Source organism: Calliphora vicina, chromosome 4 (assembly GCF_958450345.1).
Source record: "Calliphora vicina chromosome 4, idCalVici1.1, whole genome shotgun sequence".
NCBI lineage: Eukaryota > Metazoa > Arthropoda > Insecta > Diptera > Calliphoridae > Calliphora > Calliphora vicina.
In genome coordinates, this window is record NC_088783.1 from 104640121 (window position 1) to 104661445 (window position 21325).

At 32.5% G+C, this 21325-nt stretch overlaps 2 protein-coding genes across 2 annotated transcripts; one reads left to right on the forward strand and one right to left on the reverse strand.

Moving 5' to 3' along the window:
* Positions 1-4148: 4148 nt before the first annotated feature.
* Positions 4149-17159, reverse strand: MKP-4 (MAPK Phosphatase 4). The gene is made up of 6 exons (XM_065508498.1): positions 16827-17159; positions 16602-16733; positions 6555-6654; positions 6251-6486; positions 5645-6097; positions 4149-4327 (listed from the first exon to the last, which is right to left on the reverse strand). The coding sequence occupies exons 1-6, from the start codon at positions 16975-16977 to the stop codon at positions 4224-4226; spliced, it is 1176 nt and encodes a 391-aa protein (XP_065364570.1). The 5' UTR covers positions 16978-17159; the 3' UTR covers positions 4149-4223.
* Positions 17160-18604: 1445 nt separating this feature from the next.
* LOC135957877 (pyridoxal phosphate phosphatase PHOSPHO2) lies at positions 18605-20120 on the forward strand. Its single transcript, XM_065508704.1, has one exon. The coding sequence runs from the start codon at positions 18617-18619 to the stop codon at positions 19781-19783; it is 1167 nt and encodes a 388-aa protein (XP_065364776.1). The 5' UTR covers positions 18605-18616; the 3' UTR covers positions 19784-20120.
* The last annotated feature ends 1205 nt before the right edge of the window (positions 20121-21325 follow it).

A 21325-nucleotide genomic window follows, 5' to 3' on the forward strand; every position in this document is an offset into this window, starting at 1 on the left:
ATTTTGAGCAATACAAAGAAAGTCGACGATAAACATGTTGTAATTGCAAATAACGAGAAAATGATGATTGAGTGTGCCGGAGACGTAAATGTTGTTTTACAATCAGGCGGGAAAGAGACCACCGCAGTTTTTAGAGACGTTGAATATGTTCCTGGAATGTCCGTTAACTTATTGTCTGTGAGACAAATGACGTTAAAGGGCAATAAAGTACTTTTTGAAGCCGACAAGTGCAAGATTTTTGACGAAGTCGGTGAATTGTTGGCAACGGCGGAAGTTTGTGAGAATTTATACAAATTAAATTGCGGCGTAAATTTGGAAAATAGTGAAAACGCTTTAATTGCTACAAACGTTTCAGAATTGTGGCACAGAAGGCTTGGACATATTTGTGACTCAAACCTTAAGAGAGTCATGGGTTCATCAAATGGCATACGATGCAATAATAAAGATTTAGGCCAGAAATGTGAAGTTTGCATAAGGGGTAAGCAAACGCGTATGTCATTTAACGATACTGGTCACCGTGCAACAAATCTATTGGAAATCGTGCATTCGGATGTAATGGGTCCTATTAGTACAGAATCTTTTTCTGGAAAACGTTTTATTTTGACCTTCGTCGATGATTATTCAAGAAAAGTGTTCGTTGTGCCAATTAAGCGTAAATCAGATGTTTTGGATGAATTCATGCGTTTTAAGAAGCTTGCTGAAAATCAATGTGATGCCACAATAAAAATTTTACGCACCGATAACGGTACCGAGTATACTAATAAGAAATTTGAAGAGTACCTATCACATTGTGGCATACAGCATCAGAAAACAGCACCATATACGCCGGAGCAGAACGGCGTGGCAGAACGCATCAACCGCACTATTATGGAACGCGTAAGATGTATGTTGCTGGACGCAGGATTATGTGACGTTTATTGGGCGGAAGCTGCAATGACCTCAGCATACCTGATTAATCTTGTGCCGTGCCGTGGTAACGACAGATGTCCGGAAGAAATGTTTTCGGGTAGGAAACCCAACCTGAAACATTTGCGTATTTTTGGTAGCAAGGCATTTGTACACGTACCCAAACAAAAACGTACTAAGCTGAATTTAAAGTCTACAGAATGCATTTTAATGGGGTACAGCAATGAAAGTAAGGCGTACAGACTACAGGATCCAACTACTCGCAACATTATAATCAGTCGTGATGTCATTTTTATTGAAGACAATAAGAGGGTATGTGTCACTGAAAATGTTCCTACTAACATTACTTCTCCTTTAGTTCATATTGGTGTTGAACAGGAAGTTGCCAATTCAGGGGAGGAGAGTAGTGAAGAATTGTCAACTGGTGAACAGGAAGACTTCATTGGTTTTGATAGTGACGAGTTTGAGGACGCAATTGACATCGGCGCTACCAACAGAAATGGCGATGAGCAGAACAATGGTGATCCCGAAAATGAGCACAATGTCCGTCGATCAGATCGCATTGCTAGTAAGCCTCGACGAAGATATAATTTATGTGTTACGCACACTAAGTGTGATGGCGAACAGGGTGACCCCGAAACATTCGACGAAGCTATTTTATCTGCAAATGCTGATTTATGGAAGTCAGCGATGATTTCAGAAATGGAATCCCTAACGGCAAATAATACGTGGTGTCTGACTGATTTGCCTCAAGGCAAAAAGCCCATTAAGTGCAAATGGGTGTTTAAAAGAAAATTCAACGCAAATGGTGACGAAATATGTCATAAGGCAAGACTGGTTGTAAAAGGCTGTAGTCAGCAGAAAGGCATCGACTACGAGGAGACGTTTGCACCTGTAGTGCGATACACATCTTTACGACTTTTACTTGCCTTGGCAGCGAAACATAAGCTAATAATTCATCAGCTAGATGCAATAACAGCGTTTCTTAATGGCGACCTCGAAGAGCAGATTTTTATGGTGCAGCCGGAAGGTTTTAATGACGGCAGCAGTCGTGTTTGTTGTTTAAAGAAATCGCTCTATGGCTTGAAGCAGTCTAGCCGCGTTTGGAATAAGAAACTTAATGAAGTGCTACTGAAATTCGGTTTGCAGCGGAGCGATGTCGATCAATGCGTGTATTACTATATAAAAGGTTCGATTATTTTATATGTTGCAATTTATGTCGACGATGTATTGGTGTTTTGCAACGACATTAACTTAATCAATCGACTAAAATATGTGGACACCAGTAATATGGTTGCAGATTTTCTCACTAAGGCAGTTAGTGCTGACAAGCTGAAATTACTAAGCTCTAAATCTGGTTTAAATTAATATTTATATAATCAATTGTATAAATAATTTATTCAGGCGGAATGTTGTAAATGTTTGAATAACCTATTTATACAAAGTAGTTACTAAGTTTATATCACTATGTCATGTAATGAATTATTTGAAGTTTTAATAAATGACAGTTCTTTTCTGATACTCAACACAACAGTTTATGATAGCCTAGTAAATATCTTTAACAAATTCCATAAATGCTTAAAGCATATTTAATGTTAATTTGGTTAATAAGTGACTATCCCAACAAAATTTACAGCACGATTATTAATTTTACGTTTTAACCCTCTAACCGGCAAGGCTGCCTTTAGGCGGGGTATATTAAATGTATGTAATGCTGCTTTATTTGCTTATTTCACCCGTTATAATGGTAAATATGTGTAAAGAGACAAACAATTTACTTATTGTGAAAAATATGAACGTGCTCCTGTCTTTTGTTTTTTTTTTATTCCAACGTATTTTTTTTTATTGAAACAATAACCTGGTATATTTTTTTACCTCAAAATAAAATTGGCCGGTTAGAGGGTTAAACTACATACTTTTGAAACAGTTTTGAATATTTATTTATGCTGGCTTTGGAACATATTAAAATAGAGTTGCCTGCAATCACGTCTACACACTCGAAAGTAAAACCAAACAATTGCAGATAACCAAATATTCGAAATAATTAAATGCGAGGTTCGTTCAATTGATTATGAGTTTGTTCGATTTAGGTGAATCATGCATAATTGGAGATCACGAATCAACTCATCATTTGAATTATTGTTTAGAACCAATGATTTTTTTTTGCTGGAAATTTTGAAAATGTTGTTTCTTTTAATTTGAAATTAAAAATTTTGCTGGGGGATATATTTTTTGTATTATTTAATAATTATTCATAGTTATGAATGAGTATTGTCCAATATGGTGTATCAATAACATTTAGATGAGTCTGTAAAAATGTCTTTAAGATTTTGATTACTTTTTTTAATAATTTAAAAAAAATTATTTTTGATATTTTAATAAATTGTAGCATTTTTAAAATCCACTCGCTTATGTTTAAATAATATTTATTTCATTGACTTTAAATTCACAATAATTTTACAGCATATCAACAAATGCCAACTCAAATAAAGTAGAATTTTTAACAGAGCAAAATAAATAAAATGTGATCAACATTTATGTAAAAAGCGCAAAACTTTCTTTCATGCTTTAAAATTTATCAGGAATATCTCCAGGTATTTTTTTCTCTTCACACTTGTCTGCTCACGGGATAATAGAAGAATTGGGAAAAGGGGATAATTTCCGCGGAATTGTTATTCATAATAGGGCTGCATATCGGACATGGGATAACGTAAGCTATTTCCCATCAAAAACATATTTTGAGTTGGCATTTTTTGAATAGGCTCTCAATATAGTAAAAATACGTTCTGAATCGTGAACAATTGTGAATTTAGACCAATAATTTATTTACTATAACAGAGTCACTTAATTTTGCTTACATACTAAGTAATGGAGTTACATATTTATATGGAAATTGGAATAACATTTATTTAACAAAGAAGCTATTTAACTATATTTTAACAAATTTTAATGCTTAACATAGCTCTCAGAAACTACGAAAAATGGAAGCATTCCCTTAAATACTATAATTATAAATACATTTTCATACAGATTTACTAAATTAATTTTAGAATGAAACCATACAATAATATTTCGCCAAGAGTTTTCTTTAAATGATATTAAATTCAATACATAAAATACACAAATTTATTTTTAACAAATTATTTTAAATGAACAACAAAATTGATTAACACTTATGCATTAAATTAAACAAGTTTAACTTATACATTTCAAATTGAATAATTATTTTTTTAAATCGTAAGTAAGGCTAATAACTTTAAGTGAAACTAAAACATAGAAGTGAATAACATTAATTTTAATAATATTCTATCTTTAATCTACAATGTAGTTTGTACATTTTGTACTGCTTTTGAAAGTTCCACTTTGGAAGGTATTAAATAAAATGCAGGAGAAATTTCTTCGCCACAGGGACACTGACAACCTAAATGAAAAATAAAATTAATTTTTACAGTATTTTCGATAAATAAAATGCAACATATTATAAAAGAAAAACTAGAAACATTTTGGAGTCAATTTAATTTAAAATGTAACAAGTGTCTAGCCGGTATTGTCTAGCCGGAAGAATTCCCGACATATTGATGTATGAATCATGTATGTAAGTTATTTGGGGGCTACGGAAAGTTGATTTCAACATACAGACGGACAGACGAACATTGCTATATCGACTTTGCTATCTATAACGATCCAGAATATATATACTTTGTGGGGTCGCAAATAAAAAACTTATATATACCCTTGCAACTCATGGCGAAGGGTATAAAAAATAAAAAATATCTCAGCCATTTTTGGGACGATGTTCTTGATTTTAAATAGCCACATAAGTTGGACTTATATTGCTATATTGGTGTATCAATCATGTATGTAAGTTATTTGATGCCTTCAGGAAGTTGATTTCAACATACAGACGGACATGGCTATATCGACTACGATATCTATAAAGATCAAGAATATATATGGTGCCTATTATGAACTAAATTCGATTTTCGACTGTAGTCGAAATAGCAACCTTAGACCTGCACAAAATTGAAGAAAATATTTCAGTTAGTGGTATTTGGTCCACCAAAAACAAATAAAATTACAAATACTTACATTTTCAACAATATTTTTAATTTTATTTGCAGTGTCGAAAGCAAAATTGTGTTCGTTGAAAAATTCGATGTAAAACGAAATTTTCGACAGCGATGCCAACTTATAATTCGGATTTTACATTCGATATTCGATAGCCAACGAATATCGTTTGTCGAATGCAACTCATAATAGGGGCAATAATCACTACATATCCGGATAACCTCATTTCACCAGTCGATTCTTCATCAAAAATTAATACAATTGATGTTTTTTGAAACCTTATAATAGCATGGAAGCGGAACACATAACTAAGCTCTGGCAGGGGATCGCAACGTTCTTGCAAGGAATGTCAGCATGACACGAAACAGATAATAGCTCCAGGTTAGAATGTCTAGTAATATCATTAAGAAAGTATACGTAGATTTCCTTAAGAAAATATTACAAAAAGACGGCACCAGCTAAATAAACTTTCTGTTTGCTTTTTTAGTTTTGTATAGACTTGTCCATGAGGTAATAATTTCATTAATATTAATTTGCGATCCTAAAGGTACTTATATTCTAGAATCAGAACTTCATAGTTATGGAAGTCGATCTAATGATACCATACTCAAATGTATAGAGTATATGGTTTCAAATATGTTGCTATATCTTTCATATCTGCAATACTCACCATTAATCCAACTGTAATTACCCAATTTTTGTTCACATTTTGGACAATTAAGACGTCCTTGTGTATTATTCGAAATATGCTGCATCCATGCTATGGGCTCCACAAACAATATATTCTGACAATATGGCATTTTATCGCCATCAATTTGTGACTGCTGTCCCTCGGTTGGCGATGTTATTGAGACTTGGCGGATTTGAGCGGCGATTTGTTCTAGAAGACGTGGTGTTCCTGATGTACTTTGTTCGGTAGCCGGTACTGTAGCAGTAGTATTGGCATTGCCATTGGTGGCTTTTGAAAGAACTAGATTTTTGGGTGTATGTAAGAGCACATGCGATCTTGTGGCCAATACCCGACGACATTTACGACAACGATAAACAATGGGTTCGGGATTTTCTTGTGTTATAGCAGGATCGGGTTTTATGAGGTTATTAAAATTTTGTGGAAGAATTTTAGCTGGAATACGAAAAAAATATATAATTCAGTATTTACAGCCATAATCACAAACGTTTATTAAGCTTTTTAAAGGTTTATTATTAAGCAAAATTACCGCACATAAATCATTTAGTAAACTTTTGTGAGTATTAAAATTATATGCCTCTTGCCTACCCTTTCTCACTTGCTCCCCAGCCAAGCGCAAACGATAAATTTTATATTTTTGATATTGTGGATCAATGTCACAACCCATACGCTTCCACAGCTTCAATTGTGCCGTAAACCCTATATTTGGCTGTACAAAACGTCTCTTTGATTTGACATAATCATAAGCTGCCTGATATTCCATATTATGGTGTTTCATAATGTATGCGATGACAGCAGTGGAACTGCGACTTACACCAAAATAACTGCGAATACAAAATAGATTTAATTAATAATCAATAAATTTATTAATTATCACACAAGGACAACATACCAGTGTACCAATATTTTATTACCCTTGCTGAGAGCTGATGTAATAAAGTCTACACAAGTGTTTAGATGATGCAAAATATCTTCTTTAGGCATGTCAGAAACTGAAATTAATAATGTGTGTATAATAAACATTAGATTTAACGACATTAATAAATAGATTAAATTTAATAGTAATACTGCATTAAAGTTAAATGAACAAAATTATTTAGACATTCAATTTAATAATTAAAATAAAAAATGCAATTATACAAATATGTTGCGATATCAAAAACATGTATAGAGTCCACTACAACATATCTCTCGGTGATGACTCAATGAATCAATAAATATTGATACCTAAAATCTCATTTATAACCACAATCGCCATTTCTATTCGCCTGTTCGCGGTCGAGTTACTTTAAAATATAGTACATTGGCATTTTTTCCAAAAATTAATGGGAAATCAGCTGTGCATGTGAGTCACTCCTGAGAGCGGCTAACATTGGTCCTTCATGGGTTCCGTTGTTGTTGTAGCATCACGAACAATAATCAATCTGGATGTTCTGCATTTTGTTCAACTCCAAGAAATTGTGCTACTTCAACAGGATGAGTCCATAAATCCATAGGACTGAGAGAAGTAGGGTTGTGAGGACCCTGACCACATGCTGGACATAAGTTAACGACGGCACGGTCTATGCGGGACCAAAAGACATTAAGTCTGTTGCTCCATCCAGATTTAAGTTGTGCCAGAACGACTCTTGTTCCATACGTCAGAATCTTCTCGGCGTTTGCTAACGGAGGTAGGCGACCTCCAAGTACGACATTCATACGGTACCCTGCTACCGTCTCTGTGAATATCGTTCAAAGCTGTCATATACGAGCGGCGATCAAATGGATCCTGCACATACCTCTGTATGCTATCCTCGTATTTCCGTAGGTCCTGTCGGCCATCTTGGATTTATGATTCTGACGTCCATAGCCGATAGATCCGTGAAGTTGTGGAGGAAATTTTCTCCCAGATTATAAGATATTTCGTCAACTAGGACCGGACAGTGGCAGAGGAAAATTCATTCTTCTAGTTTGCACACCGATAAGTCAGTGACCTGTGATCAATGCAACTACATTCCGTAATCGATTAAGTGGAGTGTTTATGAGTTTTGATGTTCGCCGACAGTCATATTCATATGGTCCTTGCTGTCGCGCATTTTGTCTCATGTAACCATTTACTTTGAACAAAGTTATAGAGTCCACATTGGACCCATCGTTTCAAACTCATCTTCCAAGAATGCAGTTTCCAGAGACACTTGGTGTCCCGGTATCCAAAAAAAAATGCAACTGAAGAGTTTCCCGCCATCTCCTGCAGATGTTGGGAGAAGATTACATGGTGTATATAGCTATCAATATAATTCCAAATATTCACCCGTATACTCGGTAAAACGGTAGCCAGTTCGCTACCATACCCACGACTGAGATCTCAGTCAGATGAACACTATTCTGATACGGTAGTCTAAAACCCCCCAAATGCCACCTCCGATCTCGAGACATCAAGGAACATCTCAAATGTATTCTTCTGGAGTAATCTACTCACCTTTTAGGTGAGTAGATTACTTAGAGCCATCCACCAGACAAGGGCACCATACATTAGTATGGGCTTACTGACCATTGTCAAAGGTCATTTGGTGTTCCTATAGACTACATCAATAAATGGCCAGAGCAGTTTTATCTCTCTAGTTAGAGTGTTACGATTTCAGAATAACTCGGATAGGGGAAATTACGAATACAATTGGAAATTTGTATATAAGACAAGTAAGAGAGCTATATTCGGCTGTGCCGAATCTTATATATCCTTCACCAAATTATACTTCAAAATACAAATTTGAAATATTTTTAGGTAAACAAAATTTATTTTTTTTTCCAAAGTTGTTTTTTCATTTTGTGGAAAAAAAAATTTTGAATTGTTATTTTAATTTTTTTTTTGTTAAATTTGAGAAAAAAATTTTTGTTTTTGGTGAAAAAAAAAATTCGTGTTAAAAATTTTTTTTATTATTTTTTTTCTGATTTTGACCCATTGTAGGTCCAACTTACTATGGTCTTATATATATATAGTCGTTGCAAAGGTCTTTGAAATATCTATAATTACATATCCATATTGTCTATATTAATGACTTAGTAATCCAGATATGGTCAAAAATAGGTAAAAAATCGAGGTTGCCCTGGTTTTTTCCTTATATCTCAGCCATTTGTGGACCGATTTTGCTGATTTTAAATAGGAAACATCTCGAAAGCATGTCTGACAGAATTATTGAAGATTTGGATCCCGAAGATATCTGGGGTCTTCAGAAAATTGATTTCAACAGACAGACATGTCTTAATCGACTCCGCTATCTATAAGGATAGATATTCTGGATATATTGTGGAAATTACAAACGGAATGACAAACTTATATATACCCTTCTCACGAAGGTGAAGGGTATAAAAATGGGAAAACATTGTTTTCTATCATCGATCAGTGGTCGTCATTAATCCGGAGATTAATCTGACCACCTATTTATTGTGTTTTTTTGTTTCTTATCTTATAATTTTTATGAACTTCATTTACATTTGTGTTATTTAGAGGTAAATCAGCGAACATAAACTAGTAGGGGAACCTTTGCGTTTTATATCCTTTATTGCTTAAATAGCATTTTGAAATGATTGCCATAATAAATGGTCATTATTAAATATATTGTCATAAATTATTATATTATGTGGAAATTTTCTATAAAGACCTTTTAAATGCCGTGTTATAAACTAACCTAAATGTAGCAGTATGTACAAACTATTGTCTTCTCCATTTTTAGCAAAAATTGTTACAATAAAGGTCATAAAACTATAAAAATACTTAATGTATTATCCTAATAATCCTTCATTAAGATTTGTATGCAAGTGGTGTACATTATAATTCCTATTGTTGTAAGGATGGATGGATGGATGGATGGTTGGTTGAAGTGAAAATACAAGTACTATGACATCTATGATTGTAACGTAACAATAATTACACGCATTTTCTTCATGCACAGTTGAGAAAAAAGAAAGTGATTTTAAATGAATAGATAGCATTTTACACACGTTCATTCATGTACTATACTATGATTCTATAGAACAGTATTTAAGGCCATATGTATGCATATATATAGTGCGAGGGTGATTCAAGAATTTTGTTGTGGCCGTACAAGTTGAGCTCTCTACACCCGAAACAATTGAAAAAATCACGATAAAGTGTTGGCCGATCGGAGATTGAAAGTGCGATAGATTGTGGAAGCCATAGGCATCTCACATGGCTCAGTGGTTTCAATTTTAAATGATCACTTGGGTATGAGAAAGCTTTCCGCCAGATGGCTAAGTGACTATTTCCGTGCCCCGTGTGACTATTTCTTGTTTCCAAACCTGAAGTATTGCCTAGGCGGAAAAGATATTTGACTCCAACGATGAAATCATCTCACAAAAAATACGTTGGACAAAGTGCATAGAGCTCAAAGGAAACTATGTTGACAAATAAAATAATTTTTTATCCAAAAACCTGTGTTTCATACAAAAAGGCACAGACTTTTAGACCCACCCTCGTAGTACATCATACACATCTTCGCTTATAATTTTATGAATCAACAAAATAATCAAGCAAAAAAAAAACCATTGACATCGTATTGTAAACATTATAATAGAACCACTCACACAATGTGTTAAATAGACCATGTTACAAGTGTAAACTAATCAGGTGTTAAAAGAATTAATTTATTTTGTTTAAAATTCATTAAAGATATTTAAGTTAGATAAACTAGCCACATCTTTGGAGAAGGAAAATCATCAAAACAGGTTTGAACGTATTGTAAATGATGTTTGATGTTTACAATTGCACTTAGGACTACTCTATCTAAGGCAAACTATTACGGTCATGCCAAAAACCGTCAATATGGATTTTCCAGATCCTTATGCAAAATATGCCCGAAAAATCCGATTATGACAATGATCTCCATCTATGGGAGAATATCATCCAGATATTCGCTGACGGATCAAAATCTCAAAATCTAAAGTCATCCAGATATTCGCTGACGGAAATCAAAATCACACGACAAGAATTGTGATATATTTCTGTAACAGCTGAATCTGAGACTATCCATTAGACTTCCAGAATAATGAACCATAATTCAAGCTGAAATAATGGATATAAAAGTAACCACGGAACAAATTCAGCATCAAGGGATATCGAACAGGGATATCCACATATTTACTAACCTAGAGTGTGTTCATCACATCGAAATTGTGGGATATCTCTAGAGGAGATAGCGAGATATTCATCGGTTACCCTCGTATGGGTTCCTAAACACTGAGACTTTGAAGATATTAACATAGTCGAAAGTCGTTTCCACTATAAATTCGAAATAATTCAGACGTGATATTAGTGTTTCTCTCTAGAGGGGTAAACAGCAACAAAAAATTGGAAAGAGAACACGCGACCGAAAAATCAGGCCCCATTTACGATAAATCTGCCTTGAATCCCTCTAAGAAATCTTACAACGCTTAAGAAATAGAGGAACCTACTGAACATCTTCTAACCTAAACAGAATTATAAACTAAAGTTAAAATGATAAATACAGATTTGATTAAGAATGAAACACAAAATCATTGAGTTAACAACATAATTTCTTTGTGAACGAATATTTGAAGACTAATTGGATCCCGAAACTTTAGAACTCCTTATGGGAACACACTTTTCAGGTTATAGGGATGTTGAAAATAAGGACTCCGGTTTAGAGCACATTGCAGCTTCTCAAATTTATATATGTGAATTTGTAAGCTCCATTGTTAGCGAAGAGGATATTTCGCAGTTGCACATTTTAAGCCCTATAAATCTTCTGGACCAGGTGGCATATTCCCACCGTCAATTAATCAATCGATATCAGTCATCATGACCTAAGATCTAGAAAAAGGTAGATGTCTGCCTTTAAACATAAAAAACATTTTAAATTTTTTTCCCACAGTAAGTGAACTCATGGAATCAGACCTTAGCATTGAACATTAATGGACCAGGGAAAACGGTATGTGGTTTAACCCGGCAAAGACCGAATTGGACCACGGTTGGGTGTCACTATTCTGAAAGTTTCGAGAGAAGCATAATTCTAGACTCTAATCTCTCTTGGAAACGTAATACTGAGAGTCGAATGAGGAAGTCTCTATGTACCTTTCAGATTTGTAAGAAAACCTTTGGGAAGCGATGTAGTCTCAAAGCTCTTAATAATACATATTGTTACGTTTTAACCTTTTCAAAACGTTGGTTTATTTCCTTTAAATAAACCGGATACTTTTGATTGCAAATAAAAGCCGTTTAGTAGTTTAAAAATTGTAACAACTCTTTATTTATTTAAAATGTACAACAACAGAATTAAATAGTCATACAATGCTTTTTTATACACGTTTATAAATTCGCAGAAATACAGACACACTTTGTAATGTACACGAATTCACTTGAAAAACACAGCACTCAGTTGATGTTTATTCCAAAAGCGTCTCTGTTAAACTCACTAACGAATGCAACCTCTGCCACTATTTATAACACTGCCATCTGCACTCTAGATTGCTCTTTAACTGTCTAGAGCTTTCTAATACATACGCCATCTGTGGTGTACTTTCTACAATGTTCTTTAACTGAATATTCGAATTCGAATATACGGTCGCAGCAAACAGCGTTGCCATACTTACGATCAATGGTCAACTGAAAGCTTTTATTCAATGTTTATAATGCCCACAGATATGTTAAAGTTTGCTATTACAGCACTGCTATTTGAAAGCATTACACTACTTTTACATCAGCCGTTAAAATCGTTATATTTGAATTCAAGTACAATTTCGTAACAATATCCTGATCTGTGACGCTCTTGCTGGTGGAGAACAGTAGAAATTAAAACACACCTCTCCAATCTGAGTTTCGAGACTAATATCTTGGAGTAATTTTAGACTCTAATCTCTCTTGGAAACGTAATGCTGAGAGTCGAATGAGAAAGGCTTTACGTACCTTTCATATTTGTAAGAAAACCTTTGGGAAACGATTGGAGCTCAAACCTCTTAATAATACCTATCGTGATCTGTGACGCTCTTGCTGGTGGATAACCGTAGACATTAAAACGCATCTCACCATTCTGAGTTTCGTGAGAAGTATAATTCTAGACTCTAATCTATCTTGGAAACGTAATGCTGAGAGTCGAATGAGAAAGACTTTACGTACCTTTCATATTTGTAAAAAAAACTTTGGGAAGCGATTGGGTCACAAACCTCTTAATAATACCTAATCTGATCTGTGTCGCTCTTGCTGGTGGAGAACCGTAGACATTAAAACACACCTCACAATTCTGAGCATGGTAATGAAACTAGCCTGTCTTGGTATTACTAGTTCTATGAATGCCACTCTTCTGCTCAATCTATGTATATCAAATTGATAGGAACTTTAGGATTATAATGCCGACAAGGGATGACTAGTCCGAAAACTGTGTCCTTTAGTGCGATGCGATCTCAATCTACACTGATGGCTCAAAGACGGGAATTTTCTCTGATGAACTTGGCCACTTGGTCTGTCTCAGACTGGCTGATACCTGTATTGTCATTCAGAACAGAAGAATTCGGAAATTAAATTTCGAAACTTCAACATTAAATATGTGGACAACCTTGCATCAATCAAGGCTCTCAACTCCAACGTAATAAGGACGAAATGTGTCCTCCTATTTAAACAAATTAATAAAGATTTAATTCTTTTAAGGTTACCATATTGAATACATAGAAAGACATTGTGTGTGTAAATCTGTGCCCGCACAACGTGGCGTATGTTGTTTATGTCAGGAATAATGTTTATTATTGTTTGAGGCTTATGGCACATTATCTAAATATTGTTACGAGAAAACTCAATGAATTGATATGATTGAAATTCTATGAAAAAAAGTGGGCCTTAAATAAAAAAGTAAAAACAATATGTATGTATTTTACACATGAACATCTACGTTTAGACTGATAGTACAAAAAAAGAGGAGGAACAATCTATAATAATAAAATCAATAGCAATAGCAATATAATAGAATACAAAACATCAACGTAGAACGACTTACTGACATTTTTTGTGATAAAAGAAACGTGGTTAGGGAGTAAGAGTAAATAAACATGTTTAACAAACAAAGAGATGAAAACAAACAAAAAAATTAGAAATTTTCTATGTATTGAGTTACAAAAAGTCAATCAAAATGTTCTAAACAAAGTAAAAAAGGAACTATTTGTATAACAAAAATTCTTAGGATTTAGAAAGGTCATAATGGCACAAATTCAATTTAATGTTAAAAAAATAAAAAACACCCTTTTGTTTGTGACAAAGTTAATAGTTAACAGTATTAACTTTTGTACGTGAGATAAAAAATAATATTCACTAAAACTAAGTTTAACTTATGATCGTTATGAATAAGTATGTTCTGTTATGCTATAGTTTTTTGCGATTTTGATCTTGAAGATGAAGTTGTTTTGATTTTATTTTGTTCTTTATGATAAGGGCTACAACTTTGCCTCAGAGAGTAAATCAAAATTCCGCACTGTTTGCAAGATATGAACCTGAGAAAATGATCTCCGAGGCCAAAAATCTTTGGAGGTCCATAAAAAATGCATGACTTTGGGCAAAACGGGAAGACACGGGTTCTTTTTTGGTCTTTTATCACGTAGTGGTGTCCGTATATGATTATATTTGTTCGTGTTGCACTGTGTAATTGTATGTTTTTATAATTAGGGAGCGGTTTCATGCATTTATATATAAAATTATGCGCCTGAAATTAGGCAAGAAATTTTTTAAACAAAACAGTTTCCAAAGCGATAATCATCCTTTAGTTCAGGGAAAGGCAACCTATACTATTGCATTTTACGATTGTATTAGTTATTCACTCTCTCCGCTCTCACCACGAATCGGTGTTGCCAGTAAACTTTCGTTGCTTTTCCCCAATTAAAAATGTTAAATCTCATATTGTTCATTATATATCTTTAAATGTTGGGATATATTTTTTTTTAGTTATACATTTTTTAATAAAGAATTTTAGGTGCATAATTTTATTTATAAATTCACGAAAATCAGCCCCAATTTCTAATTCATTCAATAATATGAAAAATCATGGTGGAACTGACAGAAGTCTCGAAATAATTATAATTTAAAATGTATCTCATACAGAAAAAAATCCTCTATCTTTAATAAATTTTCCAATATCGCAAAATTTTAAAACTAAATTATAATGTAGAATTTTTTAGGGACCCTAGAAATAAATTGCGAATAAACGAATTCAATATTTCTCATAAATAGGCGAAATAAACATTTTTTTGTTCTCCTGAAAACTTGTGTTATTTAAGATATAGAGTTTTGAATATATTCCCCGATATATAATATTAAAAAACAATTTTCGGAATCAATGAATCGAGAGCCAATAGAACAGGCCAACTCGAATTTTGGTCAAAATAAAATTTGTATGACAAATAACTCACGTGTTTGAAAGCATAAAAATAAGTTTTACGTTTTCTACAACTATGTTTTACACAACGTAGAAATTTTTTTAAAGAAAATATATTAGTGATATTCACAATGTAGAGTACTTGGCCTGGCAATGTAGTAAAAGAGCACAATATCAAAAAAATAAAAACAAACTACATTAGAAATTGAAATGTTTGTCAATAAATAGCTTTTCTGCTTTTTTACTAGGCCAAGTACTCTACATTGTGAATACCGCTATTGATCGTTATGTAATAATAGACTGGTTGTATTTTAATTGTATGGCTTGGGATATCGCTATAAAATCTGCCATCAAATTAAACTCCACGGCAGAATGGGTTTGGCCATACTTAAATGTCTGAGGGATCCTTTACATTGTTTAATGTAAATCCAAATATTAGTGGTGAGTGGGATTTCGATCATATACAAATATGTATATTGATCAACTGAGGTAATACCATAGGAGTAGAGAAAATGATGTAAGATTTTGAAAGTGGGTAGATATGACCACTGTACATCGATTTCTTGCAAAAAGTGAAAAGAGTTTTAACTATTGATTTATTCAAAAATTTCAACCAAAAAACGTGAGTCATAATTCTTTGATATTTGACAATTTTGAAATTTATTATCGTTGTTGCTCCATTGCTTTCTGATAGCAACTTTAGTAACAAGAGACTATAGGACATAGAATAAACGCATAGAACGGATGAAGAGAGGAAATAATTACTCTCTTTTCACACATACGGGTGATACAAAAACAAAATATATGCAATACATTCTCATAAATTAGGTTTTTGACAACAGAATTAGGTTTTTAGCTATCAGTTACCTATTTAGTTGTTTTCTATGCTATAGGGCAACATTGAGACGAGACGTTAATGTGAAAAACCAAAGTCTGTTGTCAAAAATCTATTCTATGTAAAATTCTCTATGATAGAGAATCATTGAATAACAGAGTTAAACAATAAAATCCATGAATAAATGTAGAAGAAAATATGCTAATATAAATAAATACAAAATAAGTAATAAAAATTTTCCAAAAAATTTAAAATCGCCAATACTCTTTTTCTAAACTGTGATTATTTATCCTTATAAATGATGGCCAAATATGTAAAAAAGTGTGAAAAAGAAAATTACTACGCCGAAGGAGTTTTTGAGCTAGAAGTTTAAAAACTCCTTGTTTTTCAACTAAAAAATTTTGGACGAGTTTTTTATAGATTTTTTATAAAAAAAATGTTTTGAAGAATTTTCAATAGAAATTTGTACCCCTAAAATACCATATTTTAAATTTTATTATAAATTTTATTATATGTCAGACCGAAATTTTTATTGTCATTAAAATACCGTTACCGAAATATGAAAAAATACCGCTATCAAAATTAGCGTTACCGTTAGCTTTTAACAGTTTCGAATCGGTAGTCAATCTTAATTGCTTATAATTAGCTTTTCAACAATTATATGGAAAATGGTGTAATGAATATAGTGTGTATTAAAATTATTATTAATTGTATTTAATTTTTTATTTCAACTTACTGTGTATAAATTTGGTAGTTAAAAAGGAAGCTTCTGTTATATGTTTAGGCAATGGCACCGAATCCAAAGTGAGTATATAAGTAATATTAAATGATCTTAGAGTTTCCATATTAGTAGCAGCTGTTAAATTACCTAAAAATCAAAAGAAAAAATCAATTGTGTTAAAGAATATCCCTAATTTTACATTTTAATACAGCTCTTCTTTTATAACGAAATAAAACTTACCCAGATATAAACCACACTCAATTTCATCTAAACTCACAGGACCACCATCAAAATCCTCACGTGTTAAAACACCACTATCCTGTAACTTTTGTTTAGCAACAATTGTACCTTGATTTTTTGTCACATTTTCATTTTTAGTTGATGTTGCCATTATTATTAAAAGTAAAACAAAATTTCGCTCTAGTTTATAAACAAATACACTTTTTTTATTTTTAATATCGCTTGCGAATACCCACACGTCCGTATTGAAAGAAGAACCACACCGTTGTGTGGTATCTACATGTGTTTTCGTTGGCCAACTTTTTTCCGATTGTTTTTTATTTTTGTATGTAGTTTTTGCACAAAAAAAACGATTTGTTTTGACAAAAATCAAAACATTGATCAGCTGTTCAAAGTATACAGTAGTAAAATGATGCCAGATTGATACCATTCATGGAAGTTATTAACTGGAACGGTTAGGGTTTCTTAGAAAATAAAAAATTACTGTTAGTTTAAAATTGATACCATAAATATTTTCTAAATCACCGTAAAGGAATGTGGTATTTTGTTAATCCAACAAATTTTAAATTAACTATAAACTGTTACCGCTACCGTTACCCCTAAAATACCCCTTCAGCCCGAATACTTTTACCGCTAAAATGTCATTACTGATATCGTAAATACCGTTACCGTCAGAATCACATGTGTTTAATTTCTTAATTGTAGATTATTTATTATAGAAAATTTGTTCTCCCTTTTTGGTACCATAATAACATAAATCTCCTATACTTGATTTTTTCGTTACAAGATCTGTGTTAATTTTTGTATTACTATAGAAAAATGATTAAAATTTTAACAAAATTGGGTTAATATAAAAAGGGGTTCAATTTCCAAAAAGTATCAAATTTATAATTATTATTAATTCTTAATTAAATTTTCAAAATTGATTTATTAAATTTAACTTCAATTCAAATCTATTCATTATTTTTAAGAACTATATTTTTTTAATATAAATACTCATTAGCAATATTGCTTCTTAAATCTCGACATTGATTTAAGACAATTACTTAAAAATTTATTAAATGCGTTTTTTTAAATTAGTAATGATAATATTATCTTAAAGCAATCACAACGTATTTATATTTCATATTTGATTGTTTTCAATTTTATAAATTTAGTTTAAAGTTGAAATATTTTTCATTTTTAATAAGTAGTTCCTTTTTCAAAATTTGTATAATTTGTTTTAATTAATTTTTCAGAAGTTTGATATAACCTTCGGAGTAAGGATTTTTGTTCATTTAATAAAATTTTCACAATATGTCTTTTTTAAAGAAAATATAGTTTTTTTTTTAATTTCTATCGTGAGTGCCGCTTATTGGTCGTTACTGATTGGAAGAGGCTATGAAAGAAAACGACATCTCTTGTATAAATATGGCATCATTCTTGATATAAACAGCAATAACAATAACAAATTATACTGAATCAGGGATGGAAAGTTGTTACAATGGTACTTTTTTGATACTATTTCATATTCAAAAGTCCCGTAAAAATCATGTGTATTAAAATATTTTCAATTTAGAATCGTGTTTAAACCGTATTTTCTATAAAAAAAAATTGTAAGTAGAAAAGTATTTTCTATAAAATAACGTGAGCATAACAATATTTTCTATAGTAAATCTTGTGTATTATAGTTTTTTTCTAGGCGATTTCCAAAATAATTAAAAATTAAAATTTTAGTACTCAGAAATTTGAAAAAAGTACTATTTGAGTATTTTTTTGGTATCGAAGAACCGTTTCCATCCCTGTGCAAAATGTTGCATCCACAGCTGTTGAACGGCCTTGAAATAAAATTATTATTACGCTGTTGTTGCAACAAACAATTGGCAGTGTCAACAATTAAACAGAAGGGCAGCAGTGCATTATTAAATCCAAAATCTAAAACAGGTGTCTATTTAGCAACCACAATAGCAACAGAAACAACCAAAGGGCTGCATAAATTTGATGTTGAAAAGATAAAGATGATGAATAACGAAATAATAACAACGTCATCTCAAGAAAATGTGCCTCCATCAGCGGTTGCAACAGATACAGATTTATCAACAACGACATCATCATCAACAACAGGTGATCAAAGTATGAAAATAAATGATAAAGTTATTAAAAAATACTTGGCTGCATTTGATTTTGATTACACAGTGGTGGCCCAGAATACAGACACGGTCATACGTGACCTCTTGCCGCCCGATAGACTAACCAAAGATATGCAGGACATCATCGAGGTACAAGGTTGGACCGAGTATATGGCCGAAGTATTTCGTCGTCTACATGCCTGCCATATAAAACCAGACAAAATTCTACAAACCATTCACGGTATACCCGAGGTGCCTGGTTTTGTTAGAATGCTAAAGAGGCTCAACACCAAATATGGTTGCGATTTAATTGTCATTAGTGATTCCAATAGTCTTTTCATAGAAGAATGGATCAAGTCGCATGGTCTGCAAGAGAATTTCACAAAAGTCTTTACCAATCCGGCACAATTCGATGACGCAGGACTGCTGACCATAAAGCCATACCATCATCAAACTGATTGTCGTCTCAGTGCTGTAAATCTGTGCAAGGGTAAAGTATTGGAACATTTTATGATTGAACAAGATTTGCGACATAACATCACCTATGAACGTGTCATTTACGTGGGAGATGGCAACAATGACATATGCCCCGTTACCAAGTTGAGGAATCGCGATGTGGCTTGTGCCCGAGAAGGTTTTGCCATGGCCAAAACATTGGCCAAAAACCCCATGAAACTAAAAGTACGTGCCGAATTTATTATCTGGAAAAGCGGTTTTGATCTCTTGGACCAGCTAGAACGCCATATGAATAAATTGATAAAGCAACAGGAAAAGGAACAAGAGCAGCAACAGTCATCAGTGACGGATATTGCACAAACATCCAACACGGAAACTACCAAAGTCCATTAGATGTCAGACCAGAGTATTAGATAGAGAATAAAAATAAAAAAAATGATTTGCTACAATTTCGAGAGCATGCAATTTAGTAATTTTAGACTCATTAAAGGAACGTTTTACGTTATCTTCTTCTGTTCGATTATACAAAGTAGTTTAATTTCATTAATTTTTAAACGTTCTTCCCATATGTCCGCCTGCACACGCAAACAGTGTTAGTTAGTGTCCTGTCTTGTTTGTACATTGTCTTCTCGTTCATGTATGCAGCTGCATGTTGTCTTAATTTTAAATGTTTCTATTATAATTGTAGTTTTGTTGTAATTTGTTTGAATAAATGTTAATTAATCTACTATTTAAATGTATGTATTTATTTGTAAATATTTGAATATAAAATCATCACAATCGACATTAGCTGAATTCATTTAAATTCAAAAGTTTAAATTTAATCAATTGTATTTTTAGTAAAGTTATGCTGGGAATGCCGTAGCAAATTTATTTATCTTATTTAAGAAAAGGAATGCGCCTGAATTTGGATTGAGGGTGTTATAAAATTTGGCAATTTGTTGATCTGTTCGTTTGCTTGCTAGTTATAACCTTCAGCATGCGTGGCAAGGGTATATATATGTATATACATATATGTTTGTTATTCCGTATGTAATTTCTAAAGTATTCATTTGCGACCCTATAAATAGATTTTCCGAAATTAATGTGAAACATTATCAAAATACATTGTATGAAGCATACAAATTCGATCGTTTTGCTTATCGAATTGAATTACAGAGTAAAAAACCTCACAACTAACTCTATTTTTTTGGTAATATGTTAGGCTATATATTGAAAGCTGAGCTCTGTACATACCCAACATTTTTATCAAATGAAAGGTATTTTATAGGCTTACCAATGACCTATATTTTAAATTCAAATGGGATCGAACTTTTGAAAAAAAAACAAGTATAAGTATGAAGATAAAGTGGATTCCTAATCGTTCCTGATTCTTATTAAAAAGTTACAGTATTGGTGGATTATATCCATATATTTTTTCGATACTAGTAACACAAATTCAGTTGACATAAAAGAAATACGATTTAAATTTGTCACTCCAACTTAAATTTTTTAGCCATAATAGACAAATTTAGAAAGTGAATCATTTTATTAATTTTGGTTGTGACAAAACAAATTAAAAGTTTAAGTTGCTCAAAATTAAAATGTCTAAGGATACTCATATTTAGAGAAAAAATTTATAATACTGGTTTAAATTTATTTATTTAGATTTTTTCTCACAAGCCAGTACTTCACGATCGCCTGACCAATTTCAATGAAAGAACGGCCTATTTTTTTCTGGGTTGTGGTCGTTATTTTTACGTTTCGATGTTGTGGGATGCAAATAGGGCCAAACAATAGTGTGTTTTTTCAGCTTTACATAACATAACGTGCAATCTCCAAGCATTACTACATAACTGCCATGTCCAAGATATATATAAATATTGGCCACTACCACTTTTTGCCTCTTATGGATACTCTGCAGAGACCGATTGATAAATAGTCTTCGTTTAATGA

Coding starts and splice junctions, on each gene's coding strand:
- MKP-4 (XM_065508498.1), bottom strand. CDS start 16,977: ATGGCAACATCAACTAAAAATGAAAATGTGACAAAAAATCAAGGTACA. Junction 6,487..6,554: donor AATAAAATATTGGTACACTG/GTATGTTGTCCT, acceptor TTGTATTCGCAG/TTATTTTGGTGTAAGTCGCA. Junction 4,328..5,644: donor TAATTACAGTTGGATTAATG/GTGAGTATTGCA, acceptor TTTTTCATTTAG/GTTGTCAGTGTCCCTGTGGC.
- LOC135957877 (XM_065508704.1), top strand. CDS start 18,617: ATGTTGCATCCACAGCTGTTGAACGGCCTTGAAATAAAATTATTATTA.